Source organism: Vidua macroura, chromosome 5, assembly GCF_024509145.1.
Source record: "Vidua macroura isolate BioBank_ID:100142 chromosome 5, ASM2450914v1, whole genome shotgun sequence".
NCBI classification, from domain to species: domain Eukaryota; kingdom Metazoa; phylum Chordata; class Aves; order Passeriformes; family Viduidae; genus Vidua; species Vidua macroura.
In genome coordinates, this window is record NC_071575.1 from 45,470,937 (window position 1) to 45,488,224 (window position 17,288).

The window sequence follows — 17,288 nt, forward strand, 5'->3', positions numbered from 1 at the left end:
CAAAATACTAAACCCAAAAGCGACAAAAATGCAGATAAAAATTTCTTACTTTGAGCAATACTTTTTATTGTCCTCTTGCCAAAAGGAGTCTCAGTACCAGTCTCTCAATCTTTGCATGGTCTATTTCTCTGAACAAACTCCATCTCTCTGAAGACTGCCAAAAAATGAAGCATTGCTCTGCTGCTTTCGATGGCTGGTGCCCTGAACCATTTCAAACACACATCTGCATCTTCACTTGCTAAAACCCATCACCAAGGCTCCACAAACTGCAAATATCAGAGTTTGCTGACTCTGATATAAAGGCACAGAGATCAGTCAAAGCTGAGATCCAGCACGTGCTCTCAGTCGACACAGGGGTTCATTCGTCTGCTACAGCAGAGCCAGCTAAACCAGAGATACACCAACCATCCCCTTAGGGGACACAGACTGCCATCCTACACTTGGGTTTACTTAACTTCAGTTGTAAAGATGTAGAGATTAACAAGACTGGAGATGACATGAAACCATATGTTAAGTGATTTCAAAGCTAGTCCCTAAATAGGGAGGGTTTAACTGGAGCATTTCAAGTTGCATCTTTTTTCATGCTAATTCCTGCCAGATTTAGCAATTGAAACAATTTAGCAATTGAAATATCTGAAACATGGAATAAAGCTTGATCTTGTTGTTGTATGCCTATTTTGCTTGGTTAGTTTAATGAAAAATGTATCATTGAGAAATGTAACATTAGGACTATTGAGTTGGAGCAGGGCACCTCAGCATAGGAGGTAGATTCTAAACCCAGTTTTGTACCCAAATTCCTCTCTCGGTACTTATGTTGGCATTTTACATATTATGAGCTTCCATTTAATTAGTGAATTATATAATTCCAGAAGAATGGAATATCAGACCCACATGAGACATAATACACAAAGAAGAAAAAACCAAATGATATTATTTCTTCTTAAATTGTATTCATTCTGGAACGACACAAGATTCAGTAAGGTTTGTTCTGGCTTTAAATAGTGAAGACTTCTGTACAAAGAGCATTAGCCCAACAATCTAACCTCAAAAGCTCTAAAAAGCATTAAAAATATGTTGGTTCATGTGAAAATTCCGATGAGTTTAAGATGTATCACTAACACTTGCTTGAGCTGAATCTCATCCTAACTCAGACATCACTAAGTGAAAAGTTTCAGGTTGAACTAATCACCTTTGCTAAAAAATATATGTTTAACTCATCTTCAATACTTGGAGAATGAGAAAATTTTGAGATATTTATCCATCGGCAGTATGAATCTCAACTTAAGTGTTCCGTGTGGTCTAGGTTCTAATTTTAGATTGGTTTGTTGGGCTTTTTGCAGAGCTTTGAACACATGATCAGCACTCAAGTAAACATCAGGGAGATAGTTTGTCACAGCCTGGTGAACATCACTTATAATTGTTCTCCTACTTAGTAACATGGATTCATCATGGTTTAGCCAATCATTTATTAGTAAAATGCACAATACATGAATTCAGGGAAAGCTCAGCTCGTTTAAAATTGGAAAAAGCAGCACCAATGATGGTGCTTGCAATTTTTAATTGTACTCCACTGTTTTGTAGTAGTCTACTACACATTTCTCTATCCAGTGTATTAGCCTCTTAAGTCTCATTTCATTTTTAAGTGGATGAATCAAAGGAAAAACTTAGCAACTGGATTACAGAGTTCAGTCTTTTTCTGCCAGAACAGATCTTTAATGGGTCAAAGCTGAATAGACAGACAACAAGTTCTTTGAGAGGACAGGGTATTCATACACTAGATAGCAACTCTGATTAAGAAAGCAGGAGTAGTTATTTTTTTGTTTTAAAGTACATAAAAAGAGAGAGACAAATGCAATGCAAGAAGTCAATAATGAACCCATACAGTTCTTCATTTTATACTAAAACTCCCTAAAACACTTGATAATATCCTCAGCAGAATGGCTGTAATGGACTTCAGGGCTCTGACCAACATAAGACAAGTTTAAGGAATTGAATGAAAACTGTATTCTCAAGTAGCTCTGCTAAGGTATTAACAGCACTGTCTGAACAGTTCACTCTGAAAAGTATTCTGAAATGTCATCATGTTCTTTAATCTTGAAAATATTGTTCATGGTTAGTGCTAATTAGAAGATTCAATATCTGGACTCAGTGATGAATAGTGATCCTTTATATTTCCATTACCCCATAGCAAGGAGGAAACAAAAATTACATAAAAACCCCACAGTCTTAGTACAAGGGCACAGTATGTAAGTGACTTAGTAAAGAAGGCTGAAAAGAATGGTCTACATTTATTTAATGAGAAATTCTAGCAGTAATAAGAGTTCTTTAAAAAAAATTATTATATGAACCATTTTTCCTTCTTCCAGTTTCTTTTTATATTGAAAAAAAATTATAAATATTCTTCCTAGTACTCAGACTCTCCCTGCTCTATTTTTAAATAAAAATGCAAAATAGAGAAATCATTAAAAATACTTGTCAAAAAATAATAAGGTATTTTGAGTATTTGGAAACAAAGAGGAACCCATATATTTTTGAAAAATATCATACTTACTCTGCCTACCACTCAAAGAAAAAAAATTAAAAGGGGTGCTAGAAAAAGCATTATAGCTTTAACATGATTCTCTTGGTTACTAGAAAGTAAATTTCTGTTTAAAAATTTCTCAAAACAGTTTGTTTTCCATACAGTCACACACTTAGAGCATACTAAAAACCGGTTGTGCCGAGCACATGGAGATTTTAATGAGAAATTTAAAAAAACAACATGCAATGTAAGTGCAAGTTAGAAGTGTAAGTTATAGAGTTAAAGTGTAAGGTAGAAAGTGCTGCTATACATCTGGCACTAGCACAAGGCATCTGATTTGGATCAGGGCTCTGAGCACTGCAGGGGAAGTGAAAGATTCAGCTTTCTAGTCCAAATGCTGGACATTGCACCCCTCAAAAAAATGCAACTAATCTGCTCAAGAAAGGCACAACAGCCTGAAAGCTCCTGGAACATTTATCTTTTAGGTCACAGTAGCAGCTTCCAGAGAAAGCTGGGGGCCAGGCAGACGTATGTACTCAAAAATCTTGCTGACAGCATGAAGACCATATGGCTCCATGTTTGCCATGTGCCATAGACTAGCCTAAATCAATCAAACTGTAACAGAGAAGTGTAGGGATCCAGATGTTTTAATTCACTCAAGACAGCAAATCCCTTCCATTTAAAATAGCATGCCTTCTTCCCACAAGCTGCTGGAAGGACTTCAGATATTTACCCTCTTGATCAGCGTGGTTAAAGAAACAAATGCAAGATTGAGAGACTGTACTTGGAAACAGATGAACAAGCTCTGAGCCTCTGGGTCTCTCAAACGTTGGATGCTCCAAATAGGGAGGGAAAGACAGAAAAAGGGAAAAACCCTCATATTCTCTATCAACCCATTTCAGAAGTTCTCCCACATTTGGTGACCTCTTCTAGACAGAGAATCAGAAGTCATCCAATTTTAAAGTTGTTAAACCATTGAACAGGTGTTTGGAATACAGTGACCTTCAAATAAGATTTCCATACTTAAAAACTAAGTAGAAATCAGCAGGATGTCAACAGTTCTGAATTTTTTTCCTGTAATTTCTGCCGTTCCCTCTCTATTTCTGACTCTTGCTACTTGAAAGACAAATATTTTCCTCAAAGAAAAAAATATGTAAAAATATATTTTGACTTATTTTGTCAACAATATTTCATAAAGAAAATGTCTTCCAAAATAATTTGAATTAAGAAACGGTATTGAGTCATTCTGCACTCCTTTCTTGCAGCAGCTGTGATTCAATCAAGTTGGGTCTACATACAAACTTGTAAAATTACATTACATTTACAATTCCAAACAAGACACATATTTACCAAAACGCCTGTGTATTAGTAAAAAATGTATTTTGCTTAGTATATTTGATTTTACTAAGTATAGTCTTTGTTGGTGGTTTGAAGTGACCACGTCTGCTCTTGCCAATTTGAAAATTAGTTTTTCCATAACAGGATGGCATTAAATGCTGCAGAATTTTTCATTTTGGAGAGAAGTTACCAAAGATATATATTTGTTTAACATTATCACTTCTATTTTCAAAGCATTTGGAAAGCACAGTGCTGTACGTGCTTCTTACTACTCTTATTCAAAAGTTCTAAGGAGGAGCATTCTCCCATTCAACACACTGCTGTATTTCACAGCTTCTTAAAACCAGGATTATTAATTTTTTATGTGAAGGCTTGAATAATTACTTCATTTAGTGCATTTCAGCACTGGCAGACAGTAAAGGCTTTTTTCGTTCAACCTCCAATTACAGACAACAATGATTACCTATTCCTTAAAAATATAACTAGCTGATTAAGAAAAAGAAATCAAAGCCCTTGGAGCACATATCCTTGGGATTGCAACAATCAGTTCAGTCATTTAAGAATATTCTACATTCGCACAACACATGTAATATGTCAACTCCTCAAACTGTGATGTTGTCCCAACCACAATAAAGAGCAACCTTCATGAAAGGCAGAAGAAGGCTCTTCTCACTTTCTGAAAACGCCAAGAGCTTCTGGGGTGCCAGCAGCATGTGCTGTGAGAGACATGGCTTCCTTGCACATCCTTCAGCTCTAAGCAGCAAACTCAGCATGGTCCCAGACTTTATCAAAGCTTTCCATAGCTGGGCTTGCAATCAATTATTCTTATTGATCATATGAGCCTCAAAGGGTTAGATCTCCCTGATACATCCTAAAGTCCTCTCTGAAGCTTCTGACCTTTTCTGCTCTCTTTGTAATTGACAAGGCTAAGGAAAGTCATTGGAGAATGCCTTTCCTACTCACAGGTTTCCATAATTCACCAGGTTAGGGTACCTAGCTCCACAGCAACCATCAAGTTCCACATATCTCTACGACAGACTTGGACCAAGACCAAGGCAATGGTACACAACCTACAGCCCAGTTGTCATGGAGATTTGGCTTATCAATGGATGAGAAAGCATTTTTTTCAGGGCTGCCCAAGATCATTCCCAGAGCAAAGATCCAAGAGAAGGGTTTTCACACAAAACCTTGCACCTCCAGCAATAAAGATACATTTCTATGATCTTGTCTTCTCTAACATAAATAGACACTGACATGTAAATATAAGTGTATGCAATTATTTGGAAAATTCCTAAACAAAACACTCCCCTACATATGCCCTTCTCTTCCTGGGAAGGGGATGAAAGCAACAGCATTTGACAGCTGTTAGACAAGTTGTTTAATGCATTCCTGAAAGTGTTTAATGAACACCTCACATGAACAAAAATTTTCTCTAAACCTACTGCCTCAGCTACATATAAAACTTCATTGCTCTGGCAGCTGAGCAAGATGGAAGGATGCTTAAGTCTTGTTGTTTTGTAAGGTTTACCTTAAAGCTTTAAAAAAGCCCCAGAAATACTCATGGAAAGGAAGAGAAAGATGACATGCAGCAAAGTCAAGCTCAAACAGGGCATCTAGGAAGATGCTAAGCTTCAACTTGTCAAATTTCTCACACATTATACCTCAGGGGTGAGATCAGACACTTTCTGAAGGAGATGGGTGTGACCAGGCCTTCACATGATGCCGAGGGATCTGCGGCCGATGGTAGCAACACCATTTATGGGATCTTGCAAGTTCTTACATTAGTCAACTCTTCCATAAGTTAACCAAAAATCCTTCCTAACAGCACTTCTGAGTTGCCAATTTAGCAACTGCCTAACTCTGCAGACCCAGTACAGTTATCATAGTTCTGCTCCTGTACTGTTCCCCCTCATTTACCTATCAGAGTTCATGACAGTGTGTATAGATGTTCTAATTTGACAATTCAGTGGCCCCTATTCCTTCCATGCCTTCCACTTCCTATTTATGAGCAAGCACTAGAAAGTACTTCTGTGCAAACTTGAGGTTGGTGCTTTGTACTCTTTAATTGTAAGGTTTCCCGTTTTTCTTTCTTCTTGCACATTCTACTTCGCTCTTTCTCTTCTGGTCCTACAGTGATCCATCTGTTGTAGAGACCCCCCACAGCCAGAACAAAATAAAAGTATCTGATGGGAGAGCAGTGATAATGCACATTCATGTGCATGCAAGATCCTGAAGCCTCTTTCAACATGCGTAACCTAAGTTGCCTAAACAAACACCCAGCATGGTATAAGCAGCATAAAAAAACAGGGTAGAAGATGATTTTCACCACTGCCACTTCACATACTCTCTTGACTTCTTTCATGCTGGGTCACATTTCAGAAATACTCTCGCACTGTTACTTCTGCCTCGTGCCATTCCAGTACCACAGCTAGTTTTTCTTTGCTTACTGGGAGCACCTTGCTGACCAAGATCCATGACTCACAATCTGAAGAGATTTACTGAAAAGGACAACACTGCCTTATCTGTCAAATGCACCAATTCTGCAAATAAACTAGTTGGAAAGTTCATCTGGTGGTCATATTCCAACTACATTTGGCACTTCCATCATTATTTAGATAAAAGCACTGTGAGCATACATATTTTCACAAACACAACACAGCATTACACTTGCACCTGTGCCTGGTTTCTCTGTGAGTACAAGACCAAGCAAATGCAGATGGAAAACCCTCCTACAGGCTTGGGCCATTCTAAGGCTGCATCCACAGCAAGCTCTCAGTTTATATGTCAGATTAAAAGAACCCACCTCTTAGAAAACAAGGCATTTTAGAATTTTTTCATGATGCTACCCAAGTGTCAAAAAAGTATCAAAAAATATTTTGCCTGTTTATGGATGTAAGACTTCATTCAGTCAACCAAGAGATCAAATAGTGAATTTCTGTTCATAAAATCTCGTCATTCACTATTTACTCTATTACAAATATTTCATCACTTCTTAAATAAAATTTTGTTTTATTTCTTCCTGTTCTTTAGGACAGAATGCATTTTGTGAAGTCTTAGTAAGACTAGTATACTTCCCAAAAAACCCCAAGATGTTTTAGGTCACAGAAAAATAAGAGTCTCATTTTTCTTTTTAAAACACAGTGAATTTCTAGAATTTTAAGTGCTTTTTGGAAGGAACATAACCTGTTTCTCTGAACACAATATTTGCATTTTAGTTCAGTGAATAGAGAGGAATGCAGACACCTCTAAAGACCTGTAGCAAGTCTAGTCAAATGTAGATTACTGATCTGTGAACTGAGGCAACAAATTACAAAATTCAGGCATTCTAGGATAACCACAGTCAACTTCAGAACAGAGAGTGCCTCGAACAGTAAGTTCCTCCACCTACAAGAGATCCAGCCCTCATGGCCTTTTGATAGCAGGCACCAGTAGCAGTAACCACCTTCCAGGTAACACTTGCAGCTTTAGTTAAAACACAAAAGAGGGAAACCTATGTATTGGTATTTATTCAGTCAGAGAACCCCATCTCTCACATTTAAAAAGTGTCCTAGCTAGAGGATTTCCTGGTTAACAGCATTTGCTATCTCCCCTCCCAAAGTCAAGGCACTATGAAGTTAGAAATGCAAGTATCATTAAACAAAGTGTCATGTAAGACACAAGACTGTGGAAGAAAGAGGGAAATTCTTGTGTATTGTCACAACCACTTACCTGGAAAAGGGTAGGACCAGTATTCCAGATACAGCTCCCTGAAACTAGTGTCTATTTCATACCAGGTTACCACTGGAAACTCCTGATTCTCTAAACACATGCTGGCACCAAGCTCTGTTTGAGGAGGATGGGTGGATGCTGGTCTAACACAGGAGAGCCTCTGCCTTAGTAACAAAGGCAATTACTTGGAGAGGTAAATTCAATCCTTTTCAGGCAGGGACCACAACCAGGATCTCTTGCTTTTTGGAAAAGCACTCTAAGGCTTTCTGTTAAGCAAAAAAGCCAGTGGAGGCAGCAGCTCCAATTCAACTGAAGTTATGCAGACCAGGTCACACCTGACTTAAAAAATTTACTCAGACAGATGAAAGATTACAGGCATCCAAAAACCTGTATCTCAACAGGTGAGGGAGAGGTGAAAAGATTCTGCAGACATTTCTAAGCCTGCGGTTTCACTAATTTATTATGCCAGGGATCTGTCACACTAATTAGGAGTTATCTAATGATTGCAGGTGCCAAACCTGGTTACCTGCATAATATTATAAATTTGTTACAGATTTAAGTGAAATTAATACAGCTAAGGCATATTTTGATGCACTGAAAGCTACACCACTAAAATTAGTTATATTAAGTTTTCTTAGCTACCACACAAATTCTACTGGCCACATCTCGTGCAGCTTTGTTTCAAAGTCATCCCAAATCTTCTGGCTCTGATCCCAGCAAGACATTTTAAGACTCACTACTTCTACAGACAGAATCTGACACTGGAAATTCTTAGCCAAATAAACATGACTAGTATCAAAGATTTTGCTTGAGCAACATAGTGAGTGTAATGACAGAAACATGCAGAAGATAAAACATCACAAGACAGACACACAGCACAGTCAGCAGTCTGGCAATAGTTAAAAAAGTCTCTGTGTAGGCACTTAGCAGATGTAAGTTACTTCTGCCAGGATAAGCCTTAAGACTTCATCTTTATTGAAACTGGTTTTGCTGACATGTGCTTCAAAGCCATTGTGCGATGACTCTCCAAAAAACTGGAAAGAATAAAGGGGAACATGGAATACAGGATGAAACCTTATTTATCATCCACTTATGGAGCTCAGGCTGCATGAGCAAAATACACAGTCATGGTCTATAAATGCATCTGTCTTATTCTTCAGACTTAAAGATCCCAAACTAAAAATTGTTTCCTTTCCCTTCTTCTCTGCCATGCCTGCTTAATTCATGAGAATCAACTGACTAAAATGCGAAGGGCCAATATCCTCATTTTACTTCTGTTAAAGAACAGAAGTCTTTTCCTTGCAGTGCAAGGAACAGAAAAACACTTGAGCCTTTCAGCTGATGATGTGCTTACACTTCCACATATGAATATTTTGGACTTCAACCTAGCCCTTTTTATTTGCATACAAAGTTTTTCATTGCTGTTTTGTTATATGGCAAACCTTCTTTGGCAATGTTAATTAACAGTTGCTCCTTTTCCTCAAATTGATGAAAAAAATGTTCTTTTTAAGAAAAAAAAAAACCCCAAAGCCATCAGAAATTTTATCTGGATTGCAAATTCTGTCCTGGTCATGTATTTTTTGTACAACATTGAAGTGATTAAAGAGTATTCTGCAAGGGACTGTGACTTAGAGAATGGAAGACCATGTGAGAAAAACAATCATGAGGCTGTTTTTTGTTCTAAAGCTGAGCTTAAAAACAGAGGACACCACATACCAATATCTGTACAATTAATGTCACACAAACAACAACAACAAAAAAAAAAACCAAAAAAAAACACCAACTCAAAGAACTAGTTCTGACTAGCTTGGTAACTAGGCATTAAGTATTTTGCTTGGAGAGCTGGCCAATGTGGTGCCATATTTATGTGAAGCTGAACTGTCTGCAAATTGAGATAGTTTTCCTCCATCTGGAAAGAGCTGCTTTCAGCATTAATTAGTAGCAAGTGAAACACTTCTGTGTATCAGTAATATTGCTAAGGGTCATAGCTGTTTTATGCTTCCTTGAGGAGGTAATCAATCATGAACAGAGATAAGCAATGAATTTACTGAGTAGGATTGATTAGCATGCAGTAAAGGGGAGGTAAAATGATGCTGAGCTATTTAACTGAGAACCATTCTAAACATACTTTAGTAATATAATTTTCTCCTAGAAGCAAACAGAATTCTTTGAACTAGCACTGACTAATAAACAGCCCTGTGCACTACTTGCTGCTTGTCTCCCCTTGACAGGATTCAGAGGCAGGGTGGAAAGGAAGAAGGCAGAGATCCAAAAGTTAGAGCTCAGTGGCTTTATGCCACTCCTTATATCCAAGGGTTTCATGTTCGGAGTCACAGATATCAGTGCTGCATCTATTTTTATGAGATGCATTTTACAGAATGTGAACAGTTGTAGTCCTTGAAAACATGATGCAGTATCAATTTTAGGGATCTACATTTTTGAATAAAAGCTTCTGAAAGCATCAGAAGATGACAACATCTGCAGGAACCTGCTACATAAAGGTAACTCATAGGGTTTATTCTTGATGAAAACATAAAGACCATTTGGGGCTTATAGGATTCCTGGAAATATATATATATATATATATGTGTTGCTTGTGCACATCACTGTTCCAGATCAGCTTTATACTGCATAAACAAGTAATTTTTTCACAGAGGTGTTAACCTTTAATAAAGAGTCTAATGCTGTGCCTGAAACCTGTTCTTCAGAACAGTGAAAATGATCAGGAAGGGTCCTGTGACCGTCCCCCATGAAGAGCTGCAGTCCCTTGACACAGGGCATCTGGGGCTGTCACCCTGTCAATCTCAAACACCACCACCCTGCCAGCACATAGGCATCTCTTTCAGCTTTCGGGTCCTCATGCACAAAATATGCTCCCCTGAGGGTAAAGTCCAATAAACACCAACCTTCTTCAAATGAAAGTGTCAGAGGGTCTATGGCCTGGGCAAATTAATCTCAAAAACTTCCAGCAACTCAAGTCACTTGTATAGCACTTTTACACTTAGAATAAATACCTCAAGAAAGAAATCTGATTCCTTCCCTTGGCATTCTTCCAAGTACCTTAATTATTTGGCAATACTGCTGCATAGATAATGATAAATATAAAATAAAAGGCAACACTATTTATATCTACCAGCCTTGGCTCTCAATTCTATCTGCCAGTCCCATAGGACTGTGAAATCCATTTGTTGCACTAGCTTGCCCACGAGATGGTCATCTGAAATGTGCATAACTCACCATAGTCAACCATGTGCAGTTAATTTTTGTTAAACATGTGATAAACCACTGAAACAAATTACCTTCTTTATTTAGCAATATGCCTTGAGAAAAGATTTTCTGATTCAACGGGATAGTTCTGTCCATTATCCCATTAGATACACATTACTAGAAACACCCTGGGCATCCCATTGCCAAACAAATGACTTAAGCTATTAAAGAGTATTCAAATAACATCAGTTCCTTCTGCTCTTGACAATTGAAGAATGGCCCCATAAAATATCACCCATTAGATCAGACCACCAAAAAAGTGAAAAGAAACAATAAGGAGTCCCACATCCTATCAGCTTCTCACCAAAACTCATATCCCATATACCTGCCAACATTTTTTAAGTAGTTTCACTACCCTGATTATTTCCTCACAGCAAAAGTTTTCAGAATGATGTCTCACAACAAACCACATCAGAGCTGGCAGGGCATCCCAATGCAAGAAGACATTGATAGCTATGCATGGGAAAGGAAAAATTCAATGTTCTGACTCCAGCTGTTTCCTGTATCTAGCATGAAGGAATAATTACTTATTTTCTCCTCCTCTTTTTATTTTGGTCTAATAAATTTTGAAACACTGAAACATATACTAGAAATTTTGGCCTAATCCAAAATACTTTAAAATGCCTGACTGAATACAAAAGTTACATACAAATATGTTGCATATTAATACAGTGCTCCATTCAGAGCTGAATGAATACTTATGCTAGATTGGATCTATAACATCACATAGAACTGAAATCTGTTTCAGTATGATTTTATGCAGCCAGAATTTTTCAACAAACAAAAATCAAGCATCAGTTATGGTGACATTTTGAGGTATGAACTCACATATAATAAATGCTGGTTAGTGACTTTTTTCTTCCTTCTTCCAAAACCACTTTGTTTTGTTTTAAAAAAACAAGAAACATTAAAAAAAAAAGTACATTAAATTCAAGCAGGAAGTGTTGAGCAAATGCATGAAATTACATATCTGGTCAGTCTGTAAAAATAAAACCCAAAATACAAAGTGGTAAGTGAAATAATAATGTCAGAAGAAAATAGATCTTTACAGCATAAGGCTGCTGATCCAAAAAAAAAAAAAAAAAAAAGATCTGAAAGCTTTTGTGTACCTTAGGTAAGGTATAAGAGGTATCTTGCAAGTTCAGTTCTGCTCAACCCACTTGGTGTCTCCTAGAGATGCATATATCTGCCAGCTAAGAGCATAAGCTTTATTCTTCCAAGAAAATATATTCATTTGATTGCACACACTGCTCTAGGCTCCCAACATTAAAAGCAATACCAGTATACAAATACTCTTAGCTTATGCTTTTAGTCCTTAGCAGGGATATAACACACGAAACCAGCAGCAGAGTTCTGCATTTGTCTTCCAATCCACTTATTTAATGTGTCTTTGTTCAAACACCCAGCCCACTGGCAAGTTCACACCATGCTTCTAAGCCTCCTCTAAACTTGCAAAGCTGGAGTGACGTGGCCTAAACAAACCCAGCAGCTAGCAATACATGCTGTCACTGCGAGTTGTGTCAGAGCTGTGATGGGAAATGCCGTCTTGGCAGCACCCTAAGGAGCCTATTTCAGCTGGAAACTGTTCCTCTGAGATTTCTTGACAGGGCTAATTACAGGTACACATCCAGTCTAGACATCAACCTATTCTTCCAATTGACTTACTGATTTCTTTTATTATTTATAGTTATTTTATGAGAAAAACAGCATACAGTGCAGGAGCAAACTGAAAATTCTATGCTAGCATATTACATGGCCATAAAAGTGCTGTAGTGATCCAGGTGAGAACAACAGATTATCTCCTTCTGATCATACAGCAGGAAGTACTTCCTCTAATTGCTTAAGAAGTTTCACAGCAGTGCTTACCAAGCCATCTTCTCTGCCTTGTCCCAGAGAAATAGTCCCTACACAGGACAAAATCAGTTTCACTAAACCTGTGAATTTCCAGTCATTCGTCTTCTTTCCCAGCTTAATGAAAAGAAACACAAAATGCTTCTACTGCTTGCTATTTAAGTGCTGACACCTTTACTTCACTAGATCAGCTTAATCCCAATACAAGTAGATTTATTACTTGTTGGAAAAATCCGTCTTGTGTCTTTAATTCTAAGAAATGTTCAAGCAGTTCAGTGTACAAGAATCATGTTCAGACACAGAAAAGAGGAAAATTACAAGCTACTTAGGGTGAAAACCATCAAATCCTTTATTAATCTCATAATATGACAGACTAATCCATTGGTGTGGGCTCTTTCTTACCTCAATAATCTTGTCATGAATTTGCAGGCCTTCTGCTTTGTCTGCAGGTCCATTTTCCAAAATCTTTGACACATAAATTCCCTCAGCAGATTCCTCCTGATTGTTCTGTACAAGGAAATAGGGGAATTGCAAAAAGGGCCACAATTAGTACAAAAATTGAGATATTACTACAATCAGCAGCAATGAAAAACGTAAATCCACCTGACATATGCAGCTCATTTTTCTAGCTAAGAATTAAGCTCCTTGAGATTTTTTTTTTAAACTTGCTTAACACAAAGTAGTTATTAATCAAAAGGACAGAATTAATGAACTATTCCAGTAATTTTTATAAGATTATCCATTTACTTCCGGTTATTTTAGTCTAAATGAGACACAGTGTGCAACAGTAATCCGATCCCACTAAAATACTTGGAGCAAACCTCAGACTTCACAGCAGCCAGTGACTAGCACATAAATGCAGAGTGGAAGACACTGATAAAAATGGATGCACAAGGGTTTCTTTCAGAAGGAAAGGGGCTCCTGCAGTACTGCTGCTTGCAAACTGCCTTACTGCATTTGAAAATAAAGCTCCAAGGAACAAAGTGACATTAGTTAGCTGGCACATAACAGTGAGAGGATTTGGTTGGAACTGGTTAACCTCATAAATCCTTTTCACATGGGAGATTGAGAACTTGCTCAACTATGAAATCCATACAGACGAGCTGTGGACAAAAAGAGAATCCATCTCCAGCTGATCTCTATGCAATGCTAAGTACAACTCACATAAGGTCAAATTTGAAACAGACAAGCTATCCCCTCAGCTGCAACAATATAACTGATGTTGTTGTACATGCTGGAATTACTTCATTTCATCACATGATAATTAAAAGTAGTTTTAAATAATTATTAATAAAGAACTAATGTCAAACAGACACTGCCTACTTACAGGGTTTTAAGTGTTTATACAAATAATAACCTAGCTAACAATAACTGAAGGAATTTTTTTCCCGCTGATTTATGCTTTGGATTGCAGTTTATATGATGCTTGTTTTCCTTCTGTGACTGGTGACTCCCTGACCAACAGCACAGTTCATATGTGCACAGGTTTCTAGTCTAGGTCCTATACACTCATGAGGGAAATGCTTTATAACTTTTTCTGTTAAGAAAAGTGTGAAGACATATGTAAAACATACTTTACACAATGTGGCAACATTCCTATGGAGACTTGACCCAGGTAGATTTAAGGTCAATAAATATTTGTTCAGCAAAATATTAGTCAGATTATGTTTTCATAAATTCATTTTTCCCCCATTTTTCACAGAGACTCATACATGTCAGAAAAGCAGCAAAAGGGAAACAGTAACAGTTCTAGCAATATTTTGAAATGATGAACAAATAGATTTCCACTGACTTCCCATCTAAGCAGCAAGAAATGAAACTCTGATAAAAGAAGCATAATGGCCATTAGTGAAAATACAAGAGGGATTTGGTTTGGTTTTAACCTGAGAAAACAAAAAGTTAGATTATAGCACCTTCACCCACATAAAACTGTATTTCTTTCCATCAGAAATTTCATTGGCTTTTTCAATAGCAATGTATGACCTGCTTAAAAAAGGGGTATTTCAGTGTGGCTTGTGGTCCCCATCAGTTGCATGTGCTGGTACCCACCACTCCTGAAGGAAAGCACAGCACAAGGCACACTGAGCTACAGCACTGTCACACAGGCCAGGGGCTGTGCAGCAACTGTGCCTGCAGCACACCTCCCTCCAGCCTGGCTTTGATGTGGTGTCCTCAGGGGAAACAGTCCTCCCAGCCAGACAGAGCTGGGGCCCTTCAAAGCAGCCTCACTCTCTCAGAGTAATGAATCACCTCTCAGAAACATGCTTATGAGAAGCAAGTTCCATTCTGACAAAATAAAAGATGATCCTATGATGAGTTGTTCCTTTCCTTGCCTCCTTCCTTCAGGTAGAAGGTAAAGTGGGGATGCCTATTATGGACTGAAAATAAACACAGCCAACAGAAAGTATCTATGTGCATTACCCAAGTCACCAAGAGTCACCTGCTTTCCAATGGAAGAAAAGCTGCATTGCACTTGTAAAACACAAATAACGTGATGAAGAACACATCCCCAAGCACATGACTAATATAGAGACATCACTGTTCTGCTCTTCTTTCGCAAAAGCCAATGTTTCAACCAAGGGCACTTTTTTCCTGGACAGTCTGAATGTACAGAGCACCTTCATGAACTCCTTTTGTCTTTTTAACAATTCCTGTTCCACTATTTAAGCTTTCCAGCAGAACTCTGTATTTTCACTAATTGAGTCAATGCCAGCATTTTTTCCTGTTCTCTCCTCAGCTCCAGATACACTGAGTCTCACACTGATACCTGGGAAATGCCAATCAAAAGCCTGTGGTAGTCACATTTGTCAAAATAAGAACAAAATGCAAAGGAATTTCCAAATTGAACTTCAAAGACTCAAAACCACCTGCGACTCATCCCTGCCTTGCAACCTCACCAATTTGTCTCCAAATATGAGTGTTCATAGAAATTAATTTCCTTTTCTCCATTCGGCAGTTTTCTCAACACACAGTGCTATAGACCATCATATATTTATCATTTACTCCTTAAAATTACAAAATATTAAGTCAGAAAGTGACAGCTTGTGATACATACCACTGTTGCAGTATGCACTGTCAGCATCTAAGCCCTTTAAAGAAGCTCAGTTGTCATCCCAAGAAAACTGAACACATGCTCCCTTTCCACTGCAGTTCTCCTACAGATGTAAGTAAGAAACACCACAATGCAATCCAAACTAAAGATTGTCTGAATTTTGTTACTGCTATACTCAAATATGAACATAATCATGGCATGTGTGCTTTAACTTGTAGCCATCTGTTGTCTTATCCTTCCACTAGAAAAATCTAAGAAACTCTCACTTTGGATTTACAGCCCCAACCTCTGAAAACTGCTGGTCTTCATATTTACCCACAGGGAACAGTAACTGCAGCACAGACAGTGGACTGATGGGAACAGACTCTTTGGCACCACTAAATATAGCTTTAGAGCAGAAGATTGCCAAACTAATATAACAGGGTCCTACTCCCCTCCTCAACAGTACTAGAAGGCTACAATTCTCCCCTTAACAAGAACCTGATCAGTGCATAATTATTACCAACCCTTTTTAATCAACTATTAATTTTCCAGTTTAACAGGTTTCTTTACCCTTCATATGCAATGACAGTACTGATTAATGCTTCTGGAAAAATGAAGTAAAAAAAAAAAAAAAGCAAGCATATTCATGTATATATTCTAAGTGGGGGCTAGTGATCCTTATGCATATTCTATGGTTTGCAATGAACTTTCTAAACCTAGACTGATGAGATTAAGATACAGCATTGGTGAAAACCATTTCAGTTCATAAAGAAAAACTGAAAGCAGGCATGTGAGAACAGGACATGTGCTTAAACTATCTGAGCTACAGAAGCAAATTTTCTTCTCTCCTGTAAATGAAAAAAAAAAAAAAAAAAGCAAGCTGTTTCACAAAATTCCAAAGGCTTAATCCTGCAACAATGACTTTTACAAGTAGTCCCAGAGATTTCCATTGAACAGTTTGCATGAATACATATTATTCACTTGGGAACTGAGTGTAAACCAGCCTAAAGTTTTAAAGCAAAACCACTATAAAAACCCTTCCAAAAAATAAGAATAATACAATTCTCATGAGATAACATCTTCCAAACAATGACTATAGATATACCTGATAATAAACAGTTCTTCTATCTGAAGAACCGATTCCATACCTACTGTCACCAAAAGTTACTCTTAATTAACAGTGTGTACAATAAAAGTAGAGGTGGATAAAATCACCTACAGTTACTTTCTGCATTACCTGATTGGGTCGTCCTCCTATAATATTGAATCCCAAAGTGTCGTTTTCTCTGTGTAGCATGATCATTAATGGTTTGCGTACTCCTCCCTAAGAAGCAAGAGATTAAACATTGTTAAAGAACACAGTCTCAACAAGAAGTTATTAAATGAAAACATTATTGCACACAAGATTTTTAGCTGGAGAATATATAAGATAAGGCTTGAAGGAAAACTAGCCTGAAAAGACTTGGCACTGGGAAAAAAAAAAAAAGGAAAAGTCATGATTCACTGAAAAGTTAGCAGGTAACACCTGATTATCTCCAGTTATCTTCAGCTGGAAAAAAAAAAAAAAAA

At 37.6% G+C, this 17,288-nt stretch overlaps 1 protein-coding gene across 3 annotated transcripts in view; it reads right to left on the reverse strand.

Moving 5' to 3' along the window:
• The window catches only part of PDZRN4 (PDZ domain containing ring finger 4), a 234,952-nt gene that overhangs the window by 214,950 nt on the left and 2,714 nt on the right, over nucleotides 1-17,288 (reverse strand). For all 3 annotated transcript variants that reach the window (XM_053977713.1, XM_053977714.1, XM_053977712.1), the window contains exons 2-3: nucleotides 16,957-17,043; nucleotides 13,088-13,192 (exon numbers count right to left, since the gene is read on the reverse strand). In XM_053977713.1, coding sequence (XP_053833688.1) covers nucleotides 13,088-13,192; nucleotides 16,957-17,043 — 192 coding nt within the window. The remainder of the gene's footprint in view (nucleotides 1-13,087; nucleotides 13,193-16,956; nucleotides 17,044-17,288) is intronic.